Source organism: Cyprinus carpio, chromosome B21 (assembly GCF_018340385.1).
Source record: "Cyprinus carpio isolate SPL01 chromosome B21, ASM1834038v1, whole genome shotgun sequence".
NCBI classification, from domain to species: Eukaryota; Metazoa; Chordata; class Actinopteri; order Cypriniformes; family Cyprinidae; genus Cyprinus; species Cyprinus carpio.
Genome location: NC_056617.1, coordinates 2,812,338 through 2,836,215, shown reverse-complemented (window position 1 = coordinate 2,836,215; position 23,878 = coordinate 2,812,338). Strand labels below are relative to the sequence as shown.

Here is a 23,878-nt window from a genome sequence, read left to right as displayed (position 1 = left end):
ACTGTGTTTGTGTGTGTTTTCTCTGCTCAGTCGTGGAGGACGATGAAGATGGTTTTCCTAACACTCGCTCCGATGGAGAATTCCTGCATAACAACAATGGCAGCAAGGAGAAACGTGAGTGTCTTTACTGATTTCTGCAGAATATAGCCGAGGTAACTCGCATGGACTTAAATCATAAACAAACAAACTGATTTCTGCATGTGAAAAACTTTAGCAGGTTTTCCATGCTCAATGAATTCTCTCTGATTCAGCTGGAGGAGACAGTACTGGGGCGCCACTGACATTATGAGCAGTTTGTTCACTTCATTTACTTCAGCGATCCAGTCATTTGAGCTGCTGTAATGAATTGTGTGAAATCTATAACATAAAGTCAGCATGTCTCCAATGGAGCTGTGTTTGAGATGTTTTCATTTGAGTTGTGCATTTCTGCATAATTGTTTTTTTTGGCGGGGGAGCAATGCTATACATTTGTTTTTGTATAATATAACAAAGAACGTCAGATGTTTTGCACTGTGTCTAAACAAAAAATATTTACATTTATGAATTTAACTAATTTTGACAGCACTAATTTTTTCACATCTAAATAATATATATTCAATAGAATGTATATAAATATGTTATTTATAAATAAGTTAATAATATGAATATAATATTGTATATATTTTATAGATAAAACAATATTGTATACAATATATAATATATAACATATATTAATTTTATATTTATTTATGTGTGTGTGTATGTATTTAAAGATTTAAGATTTAAAGATAGATAATGCATATAAAATATATATAAAGCATGCAGAATATTAAATATTAAAAATGCTTTAAAATACATAAGCATCTGCTGGTTGGAATAAATACCCAGAAAACACATGGAAGAGATTTGATATATGACTTGATGTTTTATTGCATTATTTAGAGTCTGTGTAATGTTGTCTGGCAAATGAATGTCTTTATGTTTCAGAGTGTGACTGGGTTTGTTCTCTCTCCCCATCAGTATTCCAGTGTTTGAGTCATAAAGGCATTAATGGGATAGATTTTAAAGGAGAGGCCATCACGTTCAAGGCGACCACGGTGGGGATCTTGGCTACGCTTTCTCACTGCATCGACCTGATGGTGAAGAGAGAGGACAGCTGGCAGAAGAGACTGGATAAGGTACGAAGCTCGGGCTTCTGGAGCTCGTCCTTGAGCTGATCAAATCAGAAGAGAGATGGTGGCTCTGTTGGCAGGCTGCTGCTGTGATTGTGTCTCTGACAGAGCCAAATATTCCCTGACTGTGAAAATAAAACACTTTTATTGTAGTGTGAAGCTAAAAAAATACCCACAGTTAAGTCATGTGTGAAAGGGATCTGGTGTCAAATTATGGCACATCTGCCGTGGCAATTCACAGCTGAAGGTTTTGTAACTTTGGCAGAAATATTTTGCATTGATGCTATATGTGAAAAAATATGATACATTAGTAGGCCGAGCAAAGTAGGGCTTCCATGACTACTACTTTATACTAAAAAGCTAGTCATCCAGAGCAGAAGACAACTGATCGCTTTCACGTTCTTGTATTGTCAAATTTATTTGTTTTGTTACAATTTTTCATGCAAAAATAATGTCTCCCACTGACATAGAAGAAATGCAGCTAATGTCAATTGAGCCATGGCTAGTCCACACATGCATCAAATACTGGTGCAACTTATTGACTAGTTTGTGCAAACTGAAATAAAGCTGAAAAAAAAAAATTAAAATATAAAGTGTAAAGTGTAAACAAAAGTTAGATTAAAGTACTGAAATTATTGAAAGAAATTTATATAAAAAAAATAAACTTAAAAGAAATACAAAATGACGAAAGAACATAAAATTACTAAAACTTAAATCTAAAAATAAAAAATAATACATAAAAAAATTATTAAAACAAACAAAAATCAAAACGAAAAATTAAAATAAGAAAAGATCATGCAAAATATTAATAAATACTGTCATCCTATATAAATAATACATAAAAAAATTCTAAAATTTGAAAAAATAAAAATAAATTGAAAATATCAATAAATATTAAAATTCTATATAATCAATACTAAAATGACACTGGAAGAAACTAGAAAAAAACTGATATAAGAAGTCACGTTTTGCATGACACCAGTGTGACGGGACTCTTTTATCATTTTTCATTAATATGTTATATAGTGAAATAGTATCCATTGCCGCTATTGCAAATTCTGCTAGTGTTGGTCATTTCTAGATAAAAATCATATCTGACATCAGAGAGTTTGAGAGATGGAAGCCATACTCCTAAACATGGAAAGCTGTGAATGAATAACTGCTGCAGTATCTTTACCAGCAAAGTTCCTCCAGCAGTTTTAATGGGTCTGTGTGTGTATGTGGAGTGTGTGATACAGAGGTGGAGCTGAATCCGTCTGCCGATGTGCCGCAGTCAGCAGCATTCAGCACAATACTGACACATACAATCAGAGCGAGAACACGGGCGTTTTGCTTCTGAACAATGGAGCGCTTCAGAGCAATCCTGCACCGATACAGTCTCTCGCTCTGCCCAGATCACACCGAGATGAGATCTACTCACGTCAAGACATTAAACATCCGTGTTTAGTCAGCTAAAGCCGTTCCCCTCTCTTGGTTTCTACAGGAGATGGAGAAGAGGAGGAGGGTGGAGGACGCATATAAATCAGCCCTGTCCGAGCTGAAGATGAAGTCTCATTTTGGAGGGCCTGATTACGAGGTGGGTTCGGTTTACGCAGATGAATTTTGTGAAGTAGGCAGAGCTGTAAACTGTATGGAGATGTTCATCTTGTTCTGTCCTTCAGGAGGGTCCGAACAGTCTGATCAATGAAGACGAGTTCTTTGACGCCGTGGAGGCCGCTTTGGACCGACAGGACAAAATAGAAGAACAGGTGTGTAAATACAGACATTCACCCCCGGTTTCACAGACAAGGCTTAAGCCTAGTCCTAGACTAAAATATAAATCTGAGCGGTTTCAACTGAAAGAAACTTGCACTGACTGATCTTAAAACTTGACAGTGCTGTTGTTTTGTCTGAAGATGCACACCAGTAATGCTTTTTTCTAAGGCAAGTTTATAAAAATTACTTAAATGTCCTAACTGAACTATGGCCTAATCCTGGTTTAGGCTAAACCCTGTCTGTGAAACCGGGCCTAAAAGTCTTAAATGGGATAACCGAAGTCTTAATTATCATTTTAAGAGAGTTTTAATTAGAAGGTGGAAAAATTAATCATGATATGGTTTAATGTGTTATTAAACTTTATAATGCTATGTTTTTTTTCTTTCTTCTAAACCCCTTATTTAAACCCACATCTTAAGTTGGTATTTTATATTTTCTTTAAATTAATAAATGGTCACACAAATAAAATAAACCGATAAAATATCTAATTTTCTTTAAGTTTTGCATTTTGATGTTTTTATATTAAATATAGTAATAATATTAATATATATATAAATAATTACAATTTATTAACATTTTTAATTCAATAGCTTATTTAAAATTACAAGTCCCACACTAAACATAAAATCTTTTTTTTATTTTTCTGGATATTATTTAACACATTCAATATATATATTTTGCTGGTATCACACAATAATCTTTTTATTGCCTTTCTTTGAAAGTATTATTGTATCAGCAAAATCCAAGATCGACTGACCTATAATTAGTATGTATTTATATATTAGTATGTATATATTTATATACTATATTAGCATTAGAATCTATTTAAATGCATATGTATTATATTTTTTTGTATTCGAATGAATGTCTCAGCCTTTTTATGTTTGAGCAGGTATTAAAAAGGTTTTAAAAACTCATTAACCTCATGTTTTGATGCTATGAATAAAAGCATCTACTAAATGCAAAAATGTAAACTGAATGTGAGTTTATTTAATGTAAAGCAAATATATAAAAAAAAAAAATAAAATACGGTTTATAGTGTTTATCTTTAATGCATCCTCACTCGTATATTGAGCTGGATTCACCAGTGCACTCTATTCTAAAGAAAATAAATAATTATAAACCAATAACATATTAACATTTGACCATCCAACCAAAAGCCAATGGAGCAAATCCAGTCCTGCGTTATTGAAGTGTGAATTTTTTTTTCATTAATTTCTGTGTTTTTATAGTCTCAGTGTGAGAAGAGCAGGATACAGAGGAGCAGTTCAGTGCCTTTAGGAGACGTCTACTCCAGCGTGGGCTCTCACCGATTCGCTGAGAAGGTGAGCTCATTCTTCTCATCGTGATCATCTGTAGACCTCTTCCTGTGTCCCTGTGGTGCTCTGTTTTTCTGTCTTGGTCTCTTTGGGGCTTTTTCTCCTGATGAAGCTGCATTTCTCTCTTCTTCCTCACCTGTGTAGCCCCCCTCTCGTCCTTCCTCTCCCTCATCTTCTGCTGTAGCCTTCTCTCCTTCACTCCATGAGCACAGATTCAGTGCTGAGGTAACAGCGCCCTCTAGCACACTCATCTAACACTGTTATGGCATGAGATGACATGACCTTACATCGCTAATGCATTCACAAACATGGCACATATATACATGCATAATGACTGTGTTCCAAACCCTAATCAGCTGCCTACTTAGTCAGCGGGACTTTTTGCGCATCATTCGAAACATTTTAATGTGTCCTCCTAGATTAAAAGACACAAGGAAACATTTTTACTCAAAGTACATTCCAGGAGAAAAACAACACAACTTTTATTAAATATCAATTCGAATGATTGTATATAATTATATATATACTTATTTGTTATTTTGTTTGTGTAAAATAATATCATTAAATTATTGTACATAATTGATTGAAGTATTGTAATTAAGACTATTTTTATTCTTATTTTTGTAGACTTTGCCATGAATATAACCTTTGATGCTGATATTGTATAAAATAAATAAATAACATTTTGGGCATCATCAAAAAAGATCTTAAAAGGGTCTTAAGCAAGATTTTTTTTATTATTATTATTCTGCAGATTTACCACAATATGTTGTTTTGGGGGAAAAAGCATTTCTGATAAATACATAAATGTAATACAGCTTTTTAAAAATGTCAAGCAAATATATTAAATAAAATAATTAATAAACAATGCACCTTAATCTAAACTGCCTACTTTGTCAGCATTTTTGGGCATTATTTTAATGTGGTTATGATGCTGGGCTAATGCCCAAAACTACTCTCAGTCAAGGGCGTCTGTTAGGTTTTAAAACACAGCCAGTCATTTTATTGGCAAGTTTGCATGATGGACAAACATATACGGTTTAAACTGCACATTAAAACCACACAGTCTGCCCTTGTATCGCTTTCTGTGTTTGCCTTTTAAATTTGCAGATAATAATCCTTCTAATGCTTTTTAATATGATAATTTGCATGTTTAATACCTTCTAGGAATTCTCTTCAAGTCACCTTGAAATCAAAATGCAGCTCATTTGCTTTAATTCATGTTCCTGCTCTCATTATTTATTCATCTGTACGTGTTTGTATTATGTAAATAAAGTGCTGATTAAATGGCATTAAATAAATAGTCATTGTTTTAGGCTGCTTTTAATGCAGCCATTCTAAACCCAGTAGTTTAATGCTGATTAATGTAACACAGTTTAGGGAGTAATATGTCATGCACCCTGTTAGCTTTGAGATATGTGGCAATTCTCTGGAGGAAGAACTTGACCTCAGAAAAGTGTGTGCTGGTGGTGTTTCAGGAGGGGAGTAGTTTACTCTTTATTTCATTCAGAAATACAGAAGTAATCCAACATTACAGAAGAGCAGTGGTTTGTCATATTTAGTCAGTGTTGTGTAATGCTGACTTTCAGTGTTCTTCTTCTAGATCCGCTTAATTGAGAGGGCATGACCTCTGCTCTGACCTTCTTGTTCTGCTGTGTTTTGGACAGGTGGAGGAGATGGTTCAGAATCACATGACCTACTCGCTGCAGGACGTGGGTGGAGACGCTAACTGGCAGCTGGTGGTGGAGGAGGGAGAGATGAAGGTGGGTTGGATCTAATGTCTGATCTGATGTGTGTGCTGTAGTCCACAGACTCGCTGACGTCTGTGTTTGTCTCTCTCAGGTGTACCGGCGCGAGGTGGAGGAGAACGGGATCGTGCTGGACCCTCTGAAGGCCACACACTGTGTCAAAGGGGTCACAGGTCACGAGCTCTGCCACTACTTCTGGGATACGGATGTTCGTAACGATTGGGAGAGTGAGTATAAATATATATACACATGCAACACAGTCTTACAGACATTAAAGCTTAAAACATGATCAGCACTGAATCAGTGAGAGCTTTTCTACACTTAACATCTCATCAGTGGCTCAGCAACTATTATTAGTCATTTTTAGAAAATGTAATAATTACAAAAATAAATAATGTCTATTCTTGTTATTTGCCAATTGAATATGAATGATTAAATATTTTCAGTATGTTAAACTAAATTAAATCTCGAAAGCATATATTATATTGACGTTCATAATATCCTGTATTAATCATGTATATTAAGATAAATATATAGACATTATATTAATATTACTCATGTTATCCTCACATATACTACTACTGTTGGTAATATTTAAAATGTAAAAGTCTTTTCTGATAACCAACACTGCATTAATTTGATTTAAAATACAGTAAAAACAGAAATATTGTGCCATATTGTTACAACTCAAAATAAGTGCTTCTTATTGTAATAGATTTTAAAATGTAACTTATTCCTGTGATACAAAGCTAGATTTTCTGGAGAGTTCATTCTGAGTAGTGATTGTGTACAGCAGTGTTATTTTTATTATATATATACTATTATAGTTTTTAGTAATTGTGTGTGTGTGTGTGTGTGTGTGTGTGTGTGTGTTTATATTTAGGTTAGTGTAGTTTAATTTCAGTTTTAGTTTTTTTGTTTTAGTGCTTAAACTTTTCATGGTAGCATTTCAAATTTTCATTGTGTTTCTATGCAAATTTCACCAATGTTTTAAAAAACATTAATATTGGTTAATGTTAATTAATATAACATTTAAAACTAGTTCTAGTTAATGTGAATAGTACAATTAATCAGTAAATCAATCTATTACTTATTACTCAAAATAAAGGTTTGTATAACATCACACATAACATCTTGATATAATCTAATAAAGCTAGATTATATCTACAGTATGATATTATTAATAATGGAGCACGTTCAGTGACTCAGCACAGTTTGGCCTGTAAAGGCACCTTATACTCTTACCATGCTCTCACTGGCCGGATAATTCAGCCGTACCTCCTAATGATCACTGGCGCAATCGATAGTGGTGCATCATGGGTAGAATTACTCATCATTGTCTAGTACCTCTGTGTTTCAGCCCTCACTTGACTTTATCAGCTCTTGTTTTTGTCTCTGTCTCCAGCTACTGTCGAAAACTTTAACATTGTGGAAACGCTGTCCGATAACGCCATCATCATCTACCAGACTCATAAGGTGAGAGGAGCGCACGCTTTCTCCAAAGCACTTCCTCGCAGAGACCGGATTGATTGTGACGGAGTGTTTTGTGTTTTGGTCCGTGTAGAGAGTGTGGCCTGCGTCCCAGAGAGACGTCTTGTACCTGTCTGCCATTCGTAAGATTATAGCCAATAACGAGAACGATCCAGACACATGGCTCGTCTGCAACTTCTCAGTCGAGCACGAGAATGCCCAGGTGAGTCTGGTCTCCATGGCAACTGCTGAGTCAATCTGTCGGGTTAACGAGTTTGGTGCGACATTTAATGCGTTCATGGATGCAATGCAATACTTGTATATGTTTATGGCTTACTGTTTTGCTGTTTTTGTCCTCATGTAGCCAAACAACAGATGCGTTCGTGCTAAAATCAACATTGCGATGATCTGCCAGACGCTGGTCAGTCCACCAGAGGGAGACAAAGAGATCAGCAGAGACAACATCCTGTGCAAAATCACATACGTGGCCAACGGTAATCTTCATAAAATAGCTATTAAATCACCCCAGGAAGATGAAGAAGAATATTACTGTTTAATAAATGCATGAATGTATAAATGAGTTTGTTTGTTGTGGCTGCAGTGAATCCTGGCGGCTGGGCTCCTGCGTCTGTCCTGAGGGCCGTCGCGAAGAGAGAATATCCCAAATTCCTCAAGCGCTTCACTTCCTACGTCCAGGAGAAAACTGCTGGAAAGCCCATCCTCTTCTGAGCACCAGGTGCACCAGACTACATCTGATGACTTTAACTGTGAAAAAGATATTAGCCAGACTTTTAACTTCAAAATATCCTAAAATATCATGTTAAATAAAAAAAATAAATTTACTAAAAAATGTATTATTTACTTTAGATTATATTATTATTGTTATTTTTAATTGTAATTGAATAATTGTAATATTAAACTATTTGTTTTATATATTATAACAATAATAGTAAAATAATAATAAAATACCAATAGTAATGATAATAATAAACATAATTTATAATATTTATTATTATCATTACTATTGGTATTTTATTATTATTTTACTATTACTGTTATGATATATTTAATTATATTATTATTTTCACTATGGGTATTTCTTTATAATCTTTTTATTAATTATGTTATTATGTATTTAATAATATATTATTATTTTTTATTATTATTACTTTTGGTATTGTTGTAATTATTTATTTTATTAGTTATGGTATGCTATATTTATTAATATTATTATTTTTATTATTTTACTATTATTAATCAAATTACATTATTATTATTATTACTATTTATTTCTATGAATTGTTATATATTTGTGACCCTGGAGCACAAAAGCAGTCTAAGTCTCTGGGGTATATTTGTAGCAATAGCACAAAATACATAGTGTGGGTCAAAATTATAAATTTTTCTTTTATGCCAAAAATCATTAGGATATTAAGTAAAGATCATGTTCCATGAAGATATATTGTAAATATCAAAAATGTATTATCATTAGTAATATGCATTGCTAAGAACTTCATTCAGACAACTTTAATGGTGATTTTCTCAATATTTAGATTTTTTAGCACCTTCAGATTCCAGATTTTCAAATAGTTGTATCTCAGACAAATATTGTACTCCTAACAAACCATACATCAAAGGAAAGATTATTTATTCAGCTTTCAGATGATGTATAAATCTCAATTTTGAGAAATTGACCCTTATGACTGGTTTTGTGGTCCAAGGTCACATTTAACTACTATTTTAGTAGTTACTATTTTTACTATTATTATGTATTTTTTTAATGTAATTCATTATTTGTCATTGTTTGCAGTTCCCCAGTTCTGCCATCACTCCTCTAGCTACAGCGCCCTCTAGTGACACAGAAGACTCATCGCGTCCCTTCTCCACAGGAAGCCCCGGCGGGGCCCATCGGTAGACGCTTGATGCTGTTCTGTAGCACCACACTAGCTCACACAGACAGAGGACTAGAGATGCCACACGCCAATGTCTGTCCCATGTTTTCTGGCAGAGATCTATATTGATATGAATATATATGTATGTAAGTAAGTGAGATGGGAAGTTTCTATATAACGGAGAGTTTTGAAGCTGAACACATGAGAGCGGCTCTGTTTTGGTCTTGTTTTTTCTGGTTTGAACAAACACTTCAGCTTTGCTTTGGTTGTCCTCGTGTAATTGTTCTTTGGGGAAATCAAAGGCATGTTTGTGAGTGAACTCTATGAACCTGCCTTTCGTCTCGATGTTGGCCGTCTCTTGTATGAAGCACAGCATCTGCCGCTGACGAGGAGACGCTTCATTTCTCTCTTGATTTAGTTATCTCCGTGTCTCAGCAGCTGATAAACCGTAGCACAATTCCAGATCAATCGTAACCGCCAGAAATTTTTAATATGTCAGAAAAACTTTGCGCGCTGATTATTTGTATATAATTTCATTATTGCTTCTTACCTGACTAATCCGACTCCATATGCCTTAGTGTGTGTGTGTGTGTGTGTGTGTGTGTGTGTGTGAGAGAGAGAGAGATACTGAGAGGTGTGTACAGACTCAAACATTTCTAGAAAAGTGCCTCATTATTGATCTTGCTGATCGTGCCGCCCAAACTACAGTCACAAACCAACCTGGCGTCCTGTAGTGTTTATACAAAGATCATTTCATTTTGATTTCTTACCTCAAGTTATTATTTAAACGTGATTTTGCAATCAGAACGAGTCGTCAGAAGAGCTTCCTCTTATTGGAGGAGCCCTGATGCCAATCAAATTCACTGCCCAATAGGGAGATGCGGTTCAAATTTGGGGCGTAGATGATATGTAGTTGTAGATCAGGTAGAATTAGTTGCATTTATTTATTTTGTCTTGATTAAATTTATTCTTCTAAAGTGAAAAACTAAATGTCAAGCATTAATAAACAATCTTACAAGGCACAAACTGGCAAATATGTTCTTGCTCAGTATTTTAGTCTCATTTCCCAGTAAAAATATCTACAAATTCTTGAATCAAGATACATTTACTCGAGAAGCAAAATTAAGATAATTCGTTTTCATAAAGAATTATACTTAAATCAAGAGTCAGTGGGGTATATTATTTTATGCTTAAAAAATCTTCAGATCTTTTTGTTTCCCCTTTGAATTAAATATTTTTAGCCCACTGACTGATATTTTTCTTGATTTAAGGATGATTTCACTTCATTTTGATCTTTTTTTTTTTTTTAGAAAAGGTTTGCATTTCGCATCTACATTATAGAATAAAAATTAGTTAGATAAAAATATATATTTCTCAAAAAAAAAAAAAAATTTTAATTAAACCCCAAAAAAATTAAAAATCCAGAAAATATTTGCATACATTTTGCATCTACAGTAGTAAAATTACTTGATCAGCCAATATTGACACTGCCAAATATTGTTTTAATTCACTTCATTTACATTAATTTTTCAGAAAATGTTTGCATACATTTTGCATCTACAGTAGTAAAATTACTTGATCAAAATACTTAAAACAAATTAAAAATATATATATATCAGTCAGTGGGATAAAAAAAAATCTTGTTTTCCCTTTGAATTAAGTATTTTTTTAATATATATTTTCTCCCATGTTTTTGTAAGCATAAATTCACTTAATTTTGATAAATATTTCAGAAATGATATTTTGCATCTCCTATCAATTTATAATGATTTATGAATTTTTAGATATTTATTCTGGAAAACGAGACAAAAAAAAAATGAGCAAGACATTTTTTTTGGCAAAAACAACAAGAGCTTTTACATTTTTTGCTAAACATTTTCATTGGTCAAACTGTTCCCACGATCGACTGTTAAAGACACCGTAGAGGACGACGAGTAGAGCTGAGTATTTACGATTTCTAAAACAACACTCGTACAACTTAAACATTCCAGACACTCGCTGAACCCGAATGTACGAATCCAGCGGAGGGAAACCGTGAAGCTTTAACAAACGTACACCTGATTTCCCCAGCGAGGTGAGCGTTTGCTGATTGGAGGGTTTATCGGTGGAAACAGCCAATCAGGAGAGGCGTTCTGCTTGCGTGTGTGTGCGGCCGTCTTATACAGTCTCGTGTGTCATTAGTTGCATTTGCACTGAATGTAATGTCATTGGGGTTCAGATGTTTCGTGTACATAATAATGTCACACTAAAGGTGTCAGGATGAACATGTACTGTGAATAGAGGGCGGCACCGCGGCCCTGTGTAGAGAGGAATAAAATGATTGACATCTTTCTGCTCCTCTGACTCGTGTCATTCGTTCTTTGTGCAATTTATGTTTGTTTAGATCTATATAAGTATTTATTTAGGAGTTTTAAAACTCTCAAATAAGTGATTTTTCACATGCAACTTCAATATTTGATTCAGATATTGTTTGAAGTGTAAATTATTGATTGATTTATAATACGTTTTGCTTATTTGTACTTTATTTGTTGTTAAATGGTAACAGTTACACAGTCTGTTATTGACTACCTTGCCACTAACCAATGAAATGTGCCGTGGACGGAGCGATACTTGTAGCCCCGCCCCATTCTGCAGGCATACTTAAATTAAACTGCAGATTTTAAAGTTGTCATGGCATGAACAATATTATTTTTCTTTGATCTTCTGAAAGGTCTTTGTATCATAAAACATTCAGCCCCGGCAAGCCACCCAATAAAAATGGATCATTTCAAAATGAGTGTTGAAAATAATTTTGGCAAATATATGAAAAAAAAAATAATTTATATAAAAATATAAAAAAAAAAAAAGTTTGTGATAAATTATTACTATTTTTGATGTTTTTTTTAAATTTTCTTCTGCTTTCAATTTGCAATTATTTTATCAAAAATACAGCAAAAAAAAAAAAAACAGTAATATTGTGATATATTATCCTTTAGAAAATAATTCTTTTTATGATTTATTATACTTTAAAGTATCATTTATTTCTGTGATGCAAAGCTGAATTTTTAGGATCATGTGATCACATTTTTAGAAATCATTCTAATATGAATGAAAATTAAAAAAGTTGGAAAAAAAAAAAAAAAAATATTTTTTTATGTTTTTAAAATATGAATATTTTGTAATAACAATATACACTACTGGTCAGTAATTTGGGGTCAGTAATTTTTTTTTCTTTCTTTTTTTTTATAAATAAAATCAATACTTTTATTCAGCAAGGATGTGTTAAATTGATAAAAAGTGATAGTAAAGAAAATATATTATTAGAATATATATTATTTTTTTTTTTTTTTTTTATAAATGCAGTTCTTTTGAACCTTTTATTAATAAAATATATTAGACAGCAGAACTGTTTCCAACACTCATAATAAATCAGAATATTAGAATGATTTCTAAATGATCATGTGATAGACTGGATGTTACATGTGACATTGAAGGCTGGAGTAATGATGCTGAAAATTAAGCTTTGCATCACAGGAATAAATTATTTTTTTTAAGTATATTCAAATAGAAAACTATTATTTTAAGTTGTAATAATATTTCACAATATTACAGTTTTTTCTGTATTTTTGATCAAATAAATGCAGGCTTGATGAGCAGAAGAGACTTCTTTCAAAAACATTAAAAATAGTAATGTTTCCAAACTTTTGACCTGTACTGTATATATATATATATAAACAGTGTAAGTGAACCTCAGATAAGTTAAAGTAAAAACGCAAATTAAATGAATACATAAAATACTATGTATAAATAATCTTGGGCTTGATTTGCTTTATCAACTTAAAAATTCGATGCCATTTTAGCCGATTTATTAATGTGACTTGACAAAACAAGGACTAAATTGAAAAAGTCTCACTAAATTTATAGGCAATTCTTGTAAAAAGAAAAGAAAAGAAAAAATACTATTGTACACAGATTGCAAATAATACTTTTTTCATGTTCATTTGTCCATTTTAATTCTTTTAAAACCGTTATTATTTAACAAAAATACTGTGATAATTAAAAAATGTGCTCATCTGATCAGTGGTTTAGCAAAACAAAGCAAGTTTAAAAGACACAGATATGGCTTCATCATCTCTTTCTATGGTCAGAAAGTGAAAGGATTTGCTTTGTTGACAAAAAGTCATGAACTCATGCAGAGGCAACAGAAACACACATAACATCCACATTCATGAACTCACATGACTATTATTAAAGTACAGTAGCACCTGGTTTATAAGGTCTGTCAGTGGAGTTTGTCACAGTGAGTTTGGCGTGATTAATTAAACACATGATTTAAATACATTCATTCAGAGACTGAAGATCCAAACTGCAAAATCCCCATCAAACTCTGATCGGAGATCATGATTTAGTCTAGAAATTTTCCTGTTTTCACGTCCTATTTTCTGCAGTTTTCACTCTCAAGCAATATAAACTCTGACTTGTTTTGACTTCAGTTTGTACCAGATGTTGACAAATCTTGAGCAAGTAACGGTTTTGGCTTTTAGTGCAAGACTAAACGGACACAGACTGAGTGAAACGAGCAGCAATCGAGTCACAAACGCAGCAGCATCTCGCTCATTCACTCGTGTAGCCGTCTCACAAAACAGATGCACAACTCAAACGTCAAGCATTAGTCCTTCCCAGCTGCTTCACAGAAGAGAACTCCTCCAGACATCTGTCACTCCTGCAGGCCCTGAGAATAATCACCAGAAACCACACAGACTCCATTTCCCAGAGTTCTCTGGGCTTCAGGAAGCTTCATTCGGCTGCGGTTCAGTCTCTCGAAGATTGGCTTTTGACCTGTTAAGAGTAAAAACACTTTAGAATAAAATTTATAAAAATATCTATGGCTTTAAAGGTAATAAAACTACTAAAAGAGAAATATCCTAATGTTATAATGTTAATATTACTAGACAATTTGGAAAGAAACAACGGGTTAAATCATGCAATATATATGTAATGTTAACTATATTTAAAAAAAAAAAAAAAAAAAAAAAAAAAAAGTATTCTATAATGTGTACAAAAGAAAGGTTTGATAACATGAGGGTGAGGAAATTATGAAACTTTTTAAATTTGAATGTTTTTATTTATTTTATGAAATGATACTCTAAATAAGAAATCGTGTGATACCGTATGATATTAATATGACACAAAACTCATACAGGGGTATTTTTAAATCAGCACATGTGTGATACTGCTCTCGCTGCTCGTGTGATATTGTATGATATAAATATGACACAAAACTCATACAGGGGTATTTTTTGCCCCAATATCTTGAAATTAAGGGCATAAATGCATTTATGGAGTTATTTCCCTGCATAATTTTTGTCAGAAGTCAACTGTATGAAATGTAAGATGATGTGCAGGTCTGGGGGCGGGGCCAGTGTGTTAAATGCTTTAAAATATTTTAATCGTGTTATTTTTTCCATAACTAATTCAGTTATAATAAATATATATATATATATATATATATATATACTAGAAATTGAATAAAATTTGTAATATTAGGTCATTCCAAAACAATGTAAAATCATGTAATATACTTTTTGCATTACATACAGCACCGTTGCACTACAGGCGTCCCAAGTTTGAATCTCGACTCGAGGACTTTCCCCGATCCCACCCCACTATCTCTCTCCTACTTTGTTTCTGAGAAGACTAATTGCGAATTAAAAATAAAACATTTATGATCGCAATTTAAAGTCATCTGTGTTTATAGAAAGGAAAGATTTTTGCAAGCTTTCGTCACCGCTAACATCATCGATGCAGGTGTGTGCTGTACCTGTTGTGAGTCATGTGACTCTTGACGAGGTGTCCGGCGGAGAGAGCGGCCATCAGAGAGAGCTCTCCGGCCAGAACCGTGGCACAGACGATCCGCGCCAGCGTCCGCGAGTTCTCACCGGGACACTGATCGCTGGAGCCCTGAACTCCCAACATCTGATCAACACACAGAGCAGGGCGGTTAGCTCATCTACAGCTCTTGTGCTGTTCAAGTGTGTGTGTGTGTGTGTGTGTGTGTGTTACCTGTAAACAGGCGTGTTGTGCAGGCAGCCCGGTTCCTCCTCCCACAGTTCCCAGCTCTAATGATGGCATCGTGCAGGACACATACAGATCCTCTCCATCCGTCCCGACACACTCCATCAGAGTAATACAGTTACTGCTGCCCACCGTCTGCGCCGGATCCTACACAAACATATAAACAATGTAGAAAAATTATACAGCAATCATATAATCATTGATAGTAAATATGTTATATTTTTAACTAATATAACACAATAAAATCAGGAATATGTGTAGTAATAAAGCAAATGTCGTATTAACAGCTGAACTGCACCGTTGAATCCCCCATGCTTCCCGCCATCGCTGAGCCCACCACATCCATACCTAAGCCCAATGGCTGTTACGACGTTTGCCGCATGAGCGTTGAATCCCCCGATGCTTCCCGCCATCGCTGAGCCCACCAGATTCTTACTGATGTTCAGCTCCACCAGAGCCGCTGTGCTGCTCTTCAACACCTGCACACAGTCAAGGGATGTTAGAGTTTGGATTTCCATTTGCATTTCATGCATTCAGCATATTTAGAAGAATACATCTGCACACTTTAAAGTAAAACATCCTGAGATTTTTGGCTTTCTGATGCCCCCTAGAGGAACAAACTGAGCTCTGAGACCGGCCTGACCTCTCTGACGACTCGTGCCGGTATGACTGCTTCACACACGGTGGACTTTCCTCTGCCGTGGATCCAGTTGACAGCAGCTGATTTTTTATCGGTGCAGTAGTTCCCGCTGACGGCTAGCAGACGCATGTCAGGATAACGCTCCTGAAGTCTGCTCAGAGCCTGTTCTGTTCCCTACACAGAACAAAAAACACAACCAGTGTACCTCAAACCTTCATGTCACACAACATAAGCAACTGTTATTATAGTTTCGATATGTATTAATTGAATATGTTCTATAAAATAAATACAGAACATTTGTAAACTTGTTACGCATTTAGAAAATTATTATTTATATTTATTATCTATATAACTGTAATTATCAATTTTCGTATTATTATTGTCTTGTTAGATATGAGGGGAAAAAGCATTTATGTGTTGTTAGATATGAGGGGAAAAATTATTTATGGCCAATATTATATATTACTTAAGAAAAATTAATTGAAGGCTGTATAATAGAGCAGGAACATCAAATAAAATCACATCTATAATAAAGCACAAACACCATTGGTAAAGTTATGTATTTTAATATAATAGTGCATTTATAATAGAGCAGGAACATCTATTAAAGTCTGGGCTGGAGTAAAGGTCAGCTCGTCTGTGACCCATAAATCTGCAGTAATACGAGAGTCGCTCGAGCTCTGGTTCATCACACACACCTTTGACAGCATGTTCATGCCCATGGCGTCTCCGGTCTGAGACTGGAAGCGGATGTACAGGTTCCTCCCGGCCAAACTGACCTGCAGCCGGTCCAGACGAGCAAACCTGAGAAACACACATAGCTAACATGAGCACTGGAAACTATCCCACAGCAGTGCTATATAGGGTTCATTCTGTAGGTGACCTTTGCCCTCTGACCTGCTGGTGTGATCAAAGGCCTGTTTGACGGCACTGAAGCCCTCTGGAGTCTCCAGCCAGCCCTTGACCTCCGCTGCACGACACGCCGACGGCATCTGAACCACCGGCCCTCGAGTCATTCCATCCGCCAGAACACCGACTGCTCACGCCACCCGACAACTACACACACACACACACACACACACACCAGACACAGCACTGAGTGAGGAGACACTGAGTCACTGACTGTGCAAAATAAAATAAAAACACTGGATATGTCAACAAAAGAAAGAAGACAGAAAAACAATGAAAGTTCTAAAAATTTTGAATTTTTAAAATAAGCAGAAAGACAATGAAACAAATCAACAAACTGAAAAAACAAAACAAAAGAATAAACATTAAAAAAAAAACAGAAGAACAGAAGAATGAATCAACAAAAAAGCAAGTAAAAATGTAAACAGTATGAACAGAAGATCAAACAAAGAACAAATCAAAAGAAGAAAAAAAATGATGTGCAAAATAAAATGAATAAATCAACAAAGGGAAAAAATAATCAATAAATGAACAAATGAAAGTAAGAAACTGAAATTAAAGTGAAAGAGAACAAGTGAAAGAACAAATGAACATGAATATAAAAAGAATGATCACAAACAAATTAATAAACAACAAAAATCTAAAAAAGGAAAAAACAAGAGAACAAAAAACAGAAATAGTGAACAAAAATCAACCAAACAAAAAAAATTAAAGTGAAAGAATAAACAAAAAAAGAATGTAAAAGTAAATAAAAAATGAATATAGGATAAACAACAAATATCAAAGAAAATAAAAAACAAAGAAACAATTGAAAGAACAAGCAAACAAATTAATAAACAACATAAAACAGATTAACAAAAGACTCAATCAGCCAAAGGAAGAACAAATGAACGAGCAAAAGAAAGAACAGAAATAGCAGAAGAATGTCATTCATTTATTTTATTTTTTTCCCTCTTTTTACTCATATATTTACTTTATTAATATAAAATAACCACATGACTCACTGTGACGGCTCTGCATCCTCGGTTAGTGCTGGCCACTAAACAGCCTTCTGTTGTTGCCATGGGGACGTGGAATTCTTTCCCGTCCAATAGGAGTGGTCCGGCCACGCCCACTGGCACAGGTACATAGCCAATCACATTCTCACAGTTGGTGCCAATCACCTGAGAAAACAAGGAAAGAACATTAAACCTCCATTCAGCTGTGACGTCATCACACATGTGACCCTGGGTCTGCAGAGCAGCACCTGAGAGTAGTCGTAGTGTCTGTAGGGCAGGTTCTCCAGCGCAGACGCGTCCGGGAGTTTGCCAGACAGCATTTCTCTGCGTATGGCCACGCCTCTCTCTGGACTCTCCATCACTGCTTCCAGACGGTATCCCAGAATGCCCCTGCACTCCACTAACGCCATCACCTCAGCGTTAGTCAGGCAACGAGCTCCTCTCTGAAAGAAGAGAGAGAGAGAGAGAGAGAGAGATCACATGAAGTTTAGTTAATTACTGATTGATAACTGAAGGGTCTTTAAGAATCACAAGACAAAAAAAGAAACTAAATAAAAAGAAACAAAAAAAATTATGAATCATCTAAAGAAAGAAAATAGAAGAAAAGAAACAACTGGAAGAACAAATAAACATTAGAAACAAAAACTAATTAACAAAATAAGGGGAAAAAACAAGTGAACAAACAACAGATAAATGCAGATATAAAAAACAAATATAATAAAAACATGAAAAAGAATTAATGTGCAAAAAACAGAATAAATCATCAAAAGAGAAAAAACAATAAATTAACAAATAGAAGGAAAAAAATGAATGGAAGAACAAATTAATGAACATCAGAAACTAAAACAAACAAACTAAGTAAAGAACAGGTGAACAAGCAACAGAAAAAAACAGAAATAGTGAAAAATAGATTAAAAAAAATTAAGCAAAGAAAGAATGTCCCAACAAAAATACCAAAAAATAAATAAATCATTAAAAACAGGGAAAAGATGAAAAAAACTAAACCTTAACAAATGTAAAGAAATCAAAAAACAAAACACTGAAAGAAAAAAATCAATTGAAAAACAAATACATTAACAAACATGAGAAAACAAAACAAATAATGAATAAATCACATAAAATGAACAAGTGGAGAAGAGAGAGAGCTGACCAAGCACATGAAGCTTTAAGATCAGTTAACATGCATGTGACTGACTGATGAATTACTTTGGGGTCTTTAAGAATCATCAGACATTCGTCCACAGGGCGGCGCTGGTGAGCCTGGAGCTCAGCGGTTTTATCCTCCTCACAGTTTCCATCTGACAGATCAGGTGGCTCTCCTTCACTTTTATTCATAGGGACCCCCATCAGGGCTTTGGGCGGGGCCAAATCCCTCTGACAGCGCTCCTCTCCTCCTCTCCGATTGGTCAGGGAGCAGTTGGGCGTGGCCACATTTGATTTAATAGACAGGGAGGATTCTGTTTCGGCCTGCTCAAAAAACACGTACTTGGCCGCCAATAACAGAGCGAGAGAGAGCGTGATGACCTGCTCCAGATCCACACTGAGAGAGCGAAGAGATTATTATTAATGATTGAATAGAGGAGTTTAAATGTTCGACAGTGTCATGTTTCTCAGCTCGTACCTGGACATGGTTCTGTCGGACTCCATGTTCGGTGCGGGCAGAACCACGTCTGAACTGCTCATGTTGTGCGTCGGAGATTCGGTCACGAGTCGACTGCGAGCGTGAACCAGAGCCAGACCCAACGACTGTAACAAACAAAAGAAGAAGTCAAAAGTCAGAAAAAAAAACATCAGTAAGTATTTTAATTAAAAATACAGTGAAAACTGTCATATTGTGATTTTTTGCCTTTTTTATGAGGATATCTGTTAAAATATAATAGATTAAAGTGATCAAAGCTGATTTTTTAGTCTTCAGTGTCACATGATACTTCAGAAATCATTCTAATACGCTGCTCAAGAAAAGCTTCTGATTATTATTAATGATGAAAACCGTGATACATTTATTTTTCAACATTTGTTGATGAATAGGCATTTCAATTTATTTGAAACTGATTTTTTTTTTTTTTTTATTATAAATGTCTTTACTGTCACATTTGATTCATTTAATATGTCCTTGATGAATAAAAGCATTAATTAAAAAATGTAGACACCCCAAATGTTTGAACAGTAGTGTATGACATTATTGTAAGCCTGATGTTTCCTAAACGCACCATGATCATTTTGACTTTCTGCGTGACGGGGTTTGGTTTGTTTCCCTCTTCTTCCTCCAGAACACGAGCGAAATGGCTGAGCTGCCAGATGGGCCGGCCCTCACGACTCTCACGGGACAGCTGGACGAGACAGAGGGAGTGACTGGGGTCAGTGCTCACTCACGTCTGGGTTTATACGTTATACAGAACTGCAAACAAACACACTGACCTCTAACACCAGCGACACACAGGCGGGGAAGAAGGTCATGAACACAAAGTAATTGGCCAGAACCGACATGCAGCCGAAACAGCACATGATCTCCAGCTGACGCACACCTGCAATCAGACAGGAAGCAGTTACAGTGAAAGATGCATCACTTGAAAGATTAGGATCACATTTTTTAGGGTTCCAGAGACTTTTAACCAATGACTTTTCCAGTCATTATTAATTAATGAATAAGGATTTTTAGAAGTTATATTATAGACTGAAAATAAATATTTTTGTAACTTACCAGACATTGTTCCCACACCGATGACCAGACACTCCACCACTGCGTCCAGGGTGAATGTGGGACCCAGGATGGCCATGCCTTTAGCGATATTCTCTCTCACCTCCTCCTGTGCATTTATATACATTAGTTTTCATTTTTACATTCCTTTATTTAAATTTTATAGGATTTTTTTTGTTTTTGTTATTTTTATTAGTTTTTTTTAATGTCCTTTTATTTAAAAAAAAAAAAAAAAAAAGAAACCCTATAACACTCAGAAAGTAATTTAGGACTCGTTTACATGCTCAAATAAAATAAAAAATAAAAAAACATGAAAAACTAAATGCAATATTCATGCTGCTGTTTTATATTTATTGCAGCAAAATCATATTTTTGTACCTGTGAGTTTGAGCTGAGAGCGAACTTGGCCAGTGTGCAGGCTTTAGACAGATCGATCAGCAACAGGAAGAACGGCAGCGCCTCACTGCGGGAACACGAGGAGACCGTTTAGAGACAAACTCCAGACACTCAGGACATGAATATGAGAGACAGACGAGATTCATACTTCAGTCCTGTGAGCTCTTTGCCCAGAAACTGAATGACCACAGTGCTGAACACGAAGCTGGAGAAGATGGTGAACAGACCAGCAATACCTGGACACAAAACACACACAACATAATACAATACAGTACTTTTATAATATGAACGGTTAAGATGAGAGGCAAAACAGTACATTAAAATTCCAAACAACTTAAAAATTCACGTTCCTCATCCTTAACTGTGAATAACTAATCAATGCAATTATGTATTCTAAAGAAAAATATGTTGGTCTTCATAATATTTCATCAAGTACTGTATTTTTCAACCATTTGTCATATAAAAACACATTTCACCATTTAATCAAGTTCTAAAATTTCAATCGCCTTAAACATTTTTTCCTCTTTAAATATGCTGTTTCACTCAGAAATACGTCACATTTTCAAAAGTAAATAAGTTTCAGAGAAAGAAACTCACCCAGTATGTATTTGGAGCCGAGCTGACGGAGGTGTTTGAACTGGAAGTAGATGTAAATGATGGCTACACATCTCGTGATGGTTAAAATGTTCATGTCGCCGCTTAGAATTTTCTAAAAAATGTGCAAAAAAATAAAAAATAAAAAACACATGTTGATATTTGTTTTTATGTAATATAAAATATATGAAATATAAAAATGCTATAATGTATAAAAATGTTATGTTTCAGTATCATACTTCCCAACTATGTATACAGTTCACAGCAAACACTGCAACCTGAGCTAGACTTCAGTAGGTAATAAAACAGTTACCAAACAGAAACCAAGCCCTAAGCTTGGTGTGTAAATATATAAAGAGAGAGCTATAAAACATTTTAATGATTTTACAATCTGAAATGTGATCCGTGTACCTCCTGTACTTTGGGACACTGATGGCTCCAGCCACAGATCTGGTCACTGGTGGCGAAAGCGTTCATGGACATCAGACACATGGTCACCGCAACCGTTCCCAAGATGACCTCCCACGGATGAGAGGCGACGAACAGGCCGTGGAGCCTGAAGAGACACGACAGCATCTTCACGGCTTCAGAGGGTCACCTGTCAACAGAACACACACACAAACTGATGTAAACTCAGCTCAGCTGCTCGTCCACGTCACTGCAAGCGTTCTCAATTATACTTTAATCAAACCTAGAAATGTTACTGTTCTTTCCCAATTCCCAACATGTGTAAAACAACAAAATATGCAACAATTTTAATCAAAAAAGTGATAGATACTTTATAATATTATTCAAACTGACAATATTATTCAGTAAATCAATAATAAAATAAGAAACTTTTTCATTTCTCATATTCTTATTTCAGTTAGTAATTATTCTGCACTCTTTATGAACTTTTTCATGTGATGACTTTTAATACATTTAAACAAAGAAGATACAAATAACATAATGTTAAAACAATAAAAAAACACAAAAAAACAAAACACCTAAATCAATAAAACAACAAAAACTAACACATAAAAACGAAAAGCTGTAACACTAGCATTAAAATCATCACATTTATAATCATTTGAGCTGTAATAGTGACCGGGGAGATCATCAACATATAAACATTATCATATTACATTTGTAACACATAAAAACGAAAAGCTATAAGTTAAAAAGGGGTAAGCTGACAGCATGCTAAGATAATTTAGCATATGCTAAAGGAGACACAGCTGTCATTGAGCCTCATATTCAACAATAACACCGACAAATGTCGAGATGACTCATTATATCGACTGAAATGAGAGATTTAAGAATGAACTTAAAAAGATGTAAGTGGTAATTTCGGTAATATTCTAACATACCCTCATCTGTTCTCCTCCGATCAGTGTCCGTGTTACACGGTGACTGTAACTGACGTAATCCGCCCTCAACGATCTCGCGAGTAGCGCAAGCCGTTACTATGGCAAGCCGTTTTAGCATTTAAGACCAAAAGTTTTCGCAGTCATCGAAAGACGTCATCGCAGTAGGGGCAAACTTCACAATACCAAGTTGTTTTTCTTAATTTAGTGTTAGGGGAAAACCAAAACTAATTTTCTAATGTTAGAAAATTGCGCTAATTGCTGATTTAAATATTTAACGCTAAATGATTACTACCGAATGAAATAAAACTGCAGTTAGATGCACTATTTTGAGCAAGTCAACAGTATAAATCCTAAGAAAAGTATGAAACAAAAACATAAAAGCTGACGAAAAGCTTTAATAGGCCTGTGTAACAGAGTGGCGGACAGGTATGTGACAGAACCGGTGTGTCACACAACACCTGTGAGAACTGGGTTTTTTCTCTTTCATTTTAGAAGCAAGCATATTTTCAGAAGATCGTCTGGGTATATTTTGAGATTTTTTTAACAGTTCCTATTTTGTTGCTTTATTTCATCTTTTGTTCATTCTCTGCAGTATGGCAAGAAGCGGCACAGGTCAGTCAAATCAGCTTTATCGAGATCATATGATTGCATATGATAGCTGAAACAAACTTTAATTCACTGAATCAATGTTGCATGAACTGTTATATCGAGACTTAACAGATTTCTCCTTGAAATAATTATGGCAAACGTTATTAACGTTACTTATGGATGTGTGTGTTTAGGCTACATATTTATATAAACGTTTAGGGGCAGTTTCCTGGACAGGCTTTAAATTAAGATAGGAATTAGGCCTAGGCCTAATCTAAAATGGTTAATCAGGGCCTAAAAATGACTTTCTGAAACAC

At 34.8% G+C, this 23,878-nt stretch overlaps 2 protein-coding genes across 2 annotated transcripts in view; one reads left to right on the top strand and one right to left on the bottom strand.

Moving 5' to 3' along the window:
* LOC109055864 (ceramide transfer protein-like) overlaps positions 1 to 9,667 on the top strand; it is a 31,936-nt gene extending 22,269 nt beyond the window's left edge. Inside the window, exons 6-18 of the mRNA XM_042748288.1 lie at positions 31 to 114; positions 1,000 to 1,157; positions 2,635 to 2,727; positions 2,813 to 2,899; positions 4,139 to 4,231; positions 4,370 to 4,450; positions 5,893 to 5,988; positions 6,068 to 6,200; positions 7,379 to 7,449; positions 7,538 to 7,666; positions 7,808 to 7,937; positions 8,045 to 8,179; positions 9,254 to 9,667. Of these exons, the coding sequence (XP_042604222.1) occupies positions 31 to 114; positions 1,000 to 1,157; positions 2,635 to 2,727; positions 2,813 to 2,899; positions 4,139 to 4,231; positions 4,370 to 4,450; positions 5,893 to 5,988; positions 6,068 to 6,200; positions 7,379 to 7,449; positions 7,538 to 7,666; positions 7,808 to 7,937; positions 8,045 to 8,172 (1,283 nt within the window). The 3' untranslated portion in view covers positions 8,173 to 8,179; positions 9,254 to 9,667. The remainder of the gene's footprint in view (positions 1 to 30; positions 115 to 999; positions 1,158 to 2,634; positions 2,728 to 2,812; positions 2,900 to 4,138; positions 4,232 to 4,369; positions 4,451 to 5,892; positions 5,989 to 6,067; positions 6,201 to 7,378; positions 7,450 to 7,537; positions 7,667 to 7,807; positions 7,938 to 8,044; positions 8,180 to 9,253) is intronic.
* A 3,633-nt stretch (positions 9,668 to 13,300) lies between these two features.
* LOC109055857 (3-hydroxy-3-methylglutaryl-coenzyme A reductase-like) lies at positions 13,301 to 22,222 on the bottom strand. Its single transcript, XM_042747831.1, is given in 19 exon segments — positions 13,301 to 14,153; positions 15,136 to 15,290; positions 15,378 to 15,536; positions 15,683 to 15,868; positions 16,033 to 16,203; positions 16,728 to 16,833; positions 16,927 to 17,060; positions 17,062 to 17,085; positions 17,943 to 18,101; positions 18,185 to 18,379; positions 19,143 to 19,476; positions 19,558 to 19,682; positions 20,147 to 20,266; positions 20,355 to 20,461; positions 20,638 to 20,743; positions 21,013 to 21,097; positions 21,179 to 21,266; positions 21,628 to 21,739; positions 22,036 to 22,222. Coding segments are annotated over 19 exon segments (2,583 nt in total). The 5' UTR covers positions 22,201 to 22,222; the 3' UTR covers positions 13,301 to 14,101.
* Positions 22,223 to 23,878: the final 1,656 nt, after the last annotated feature.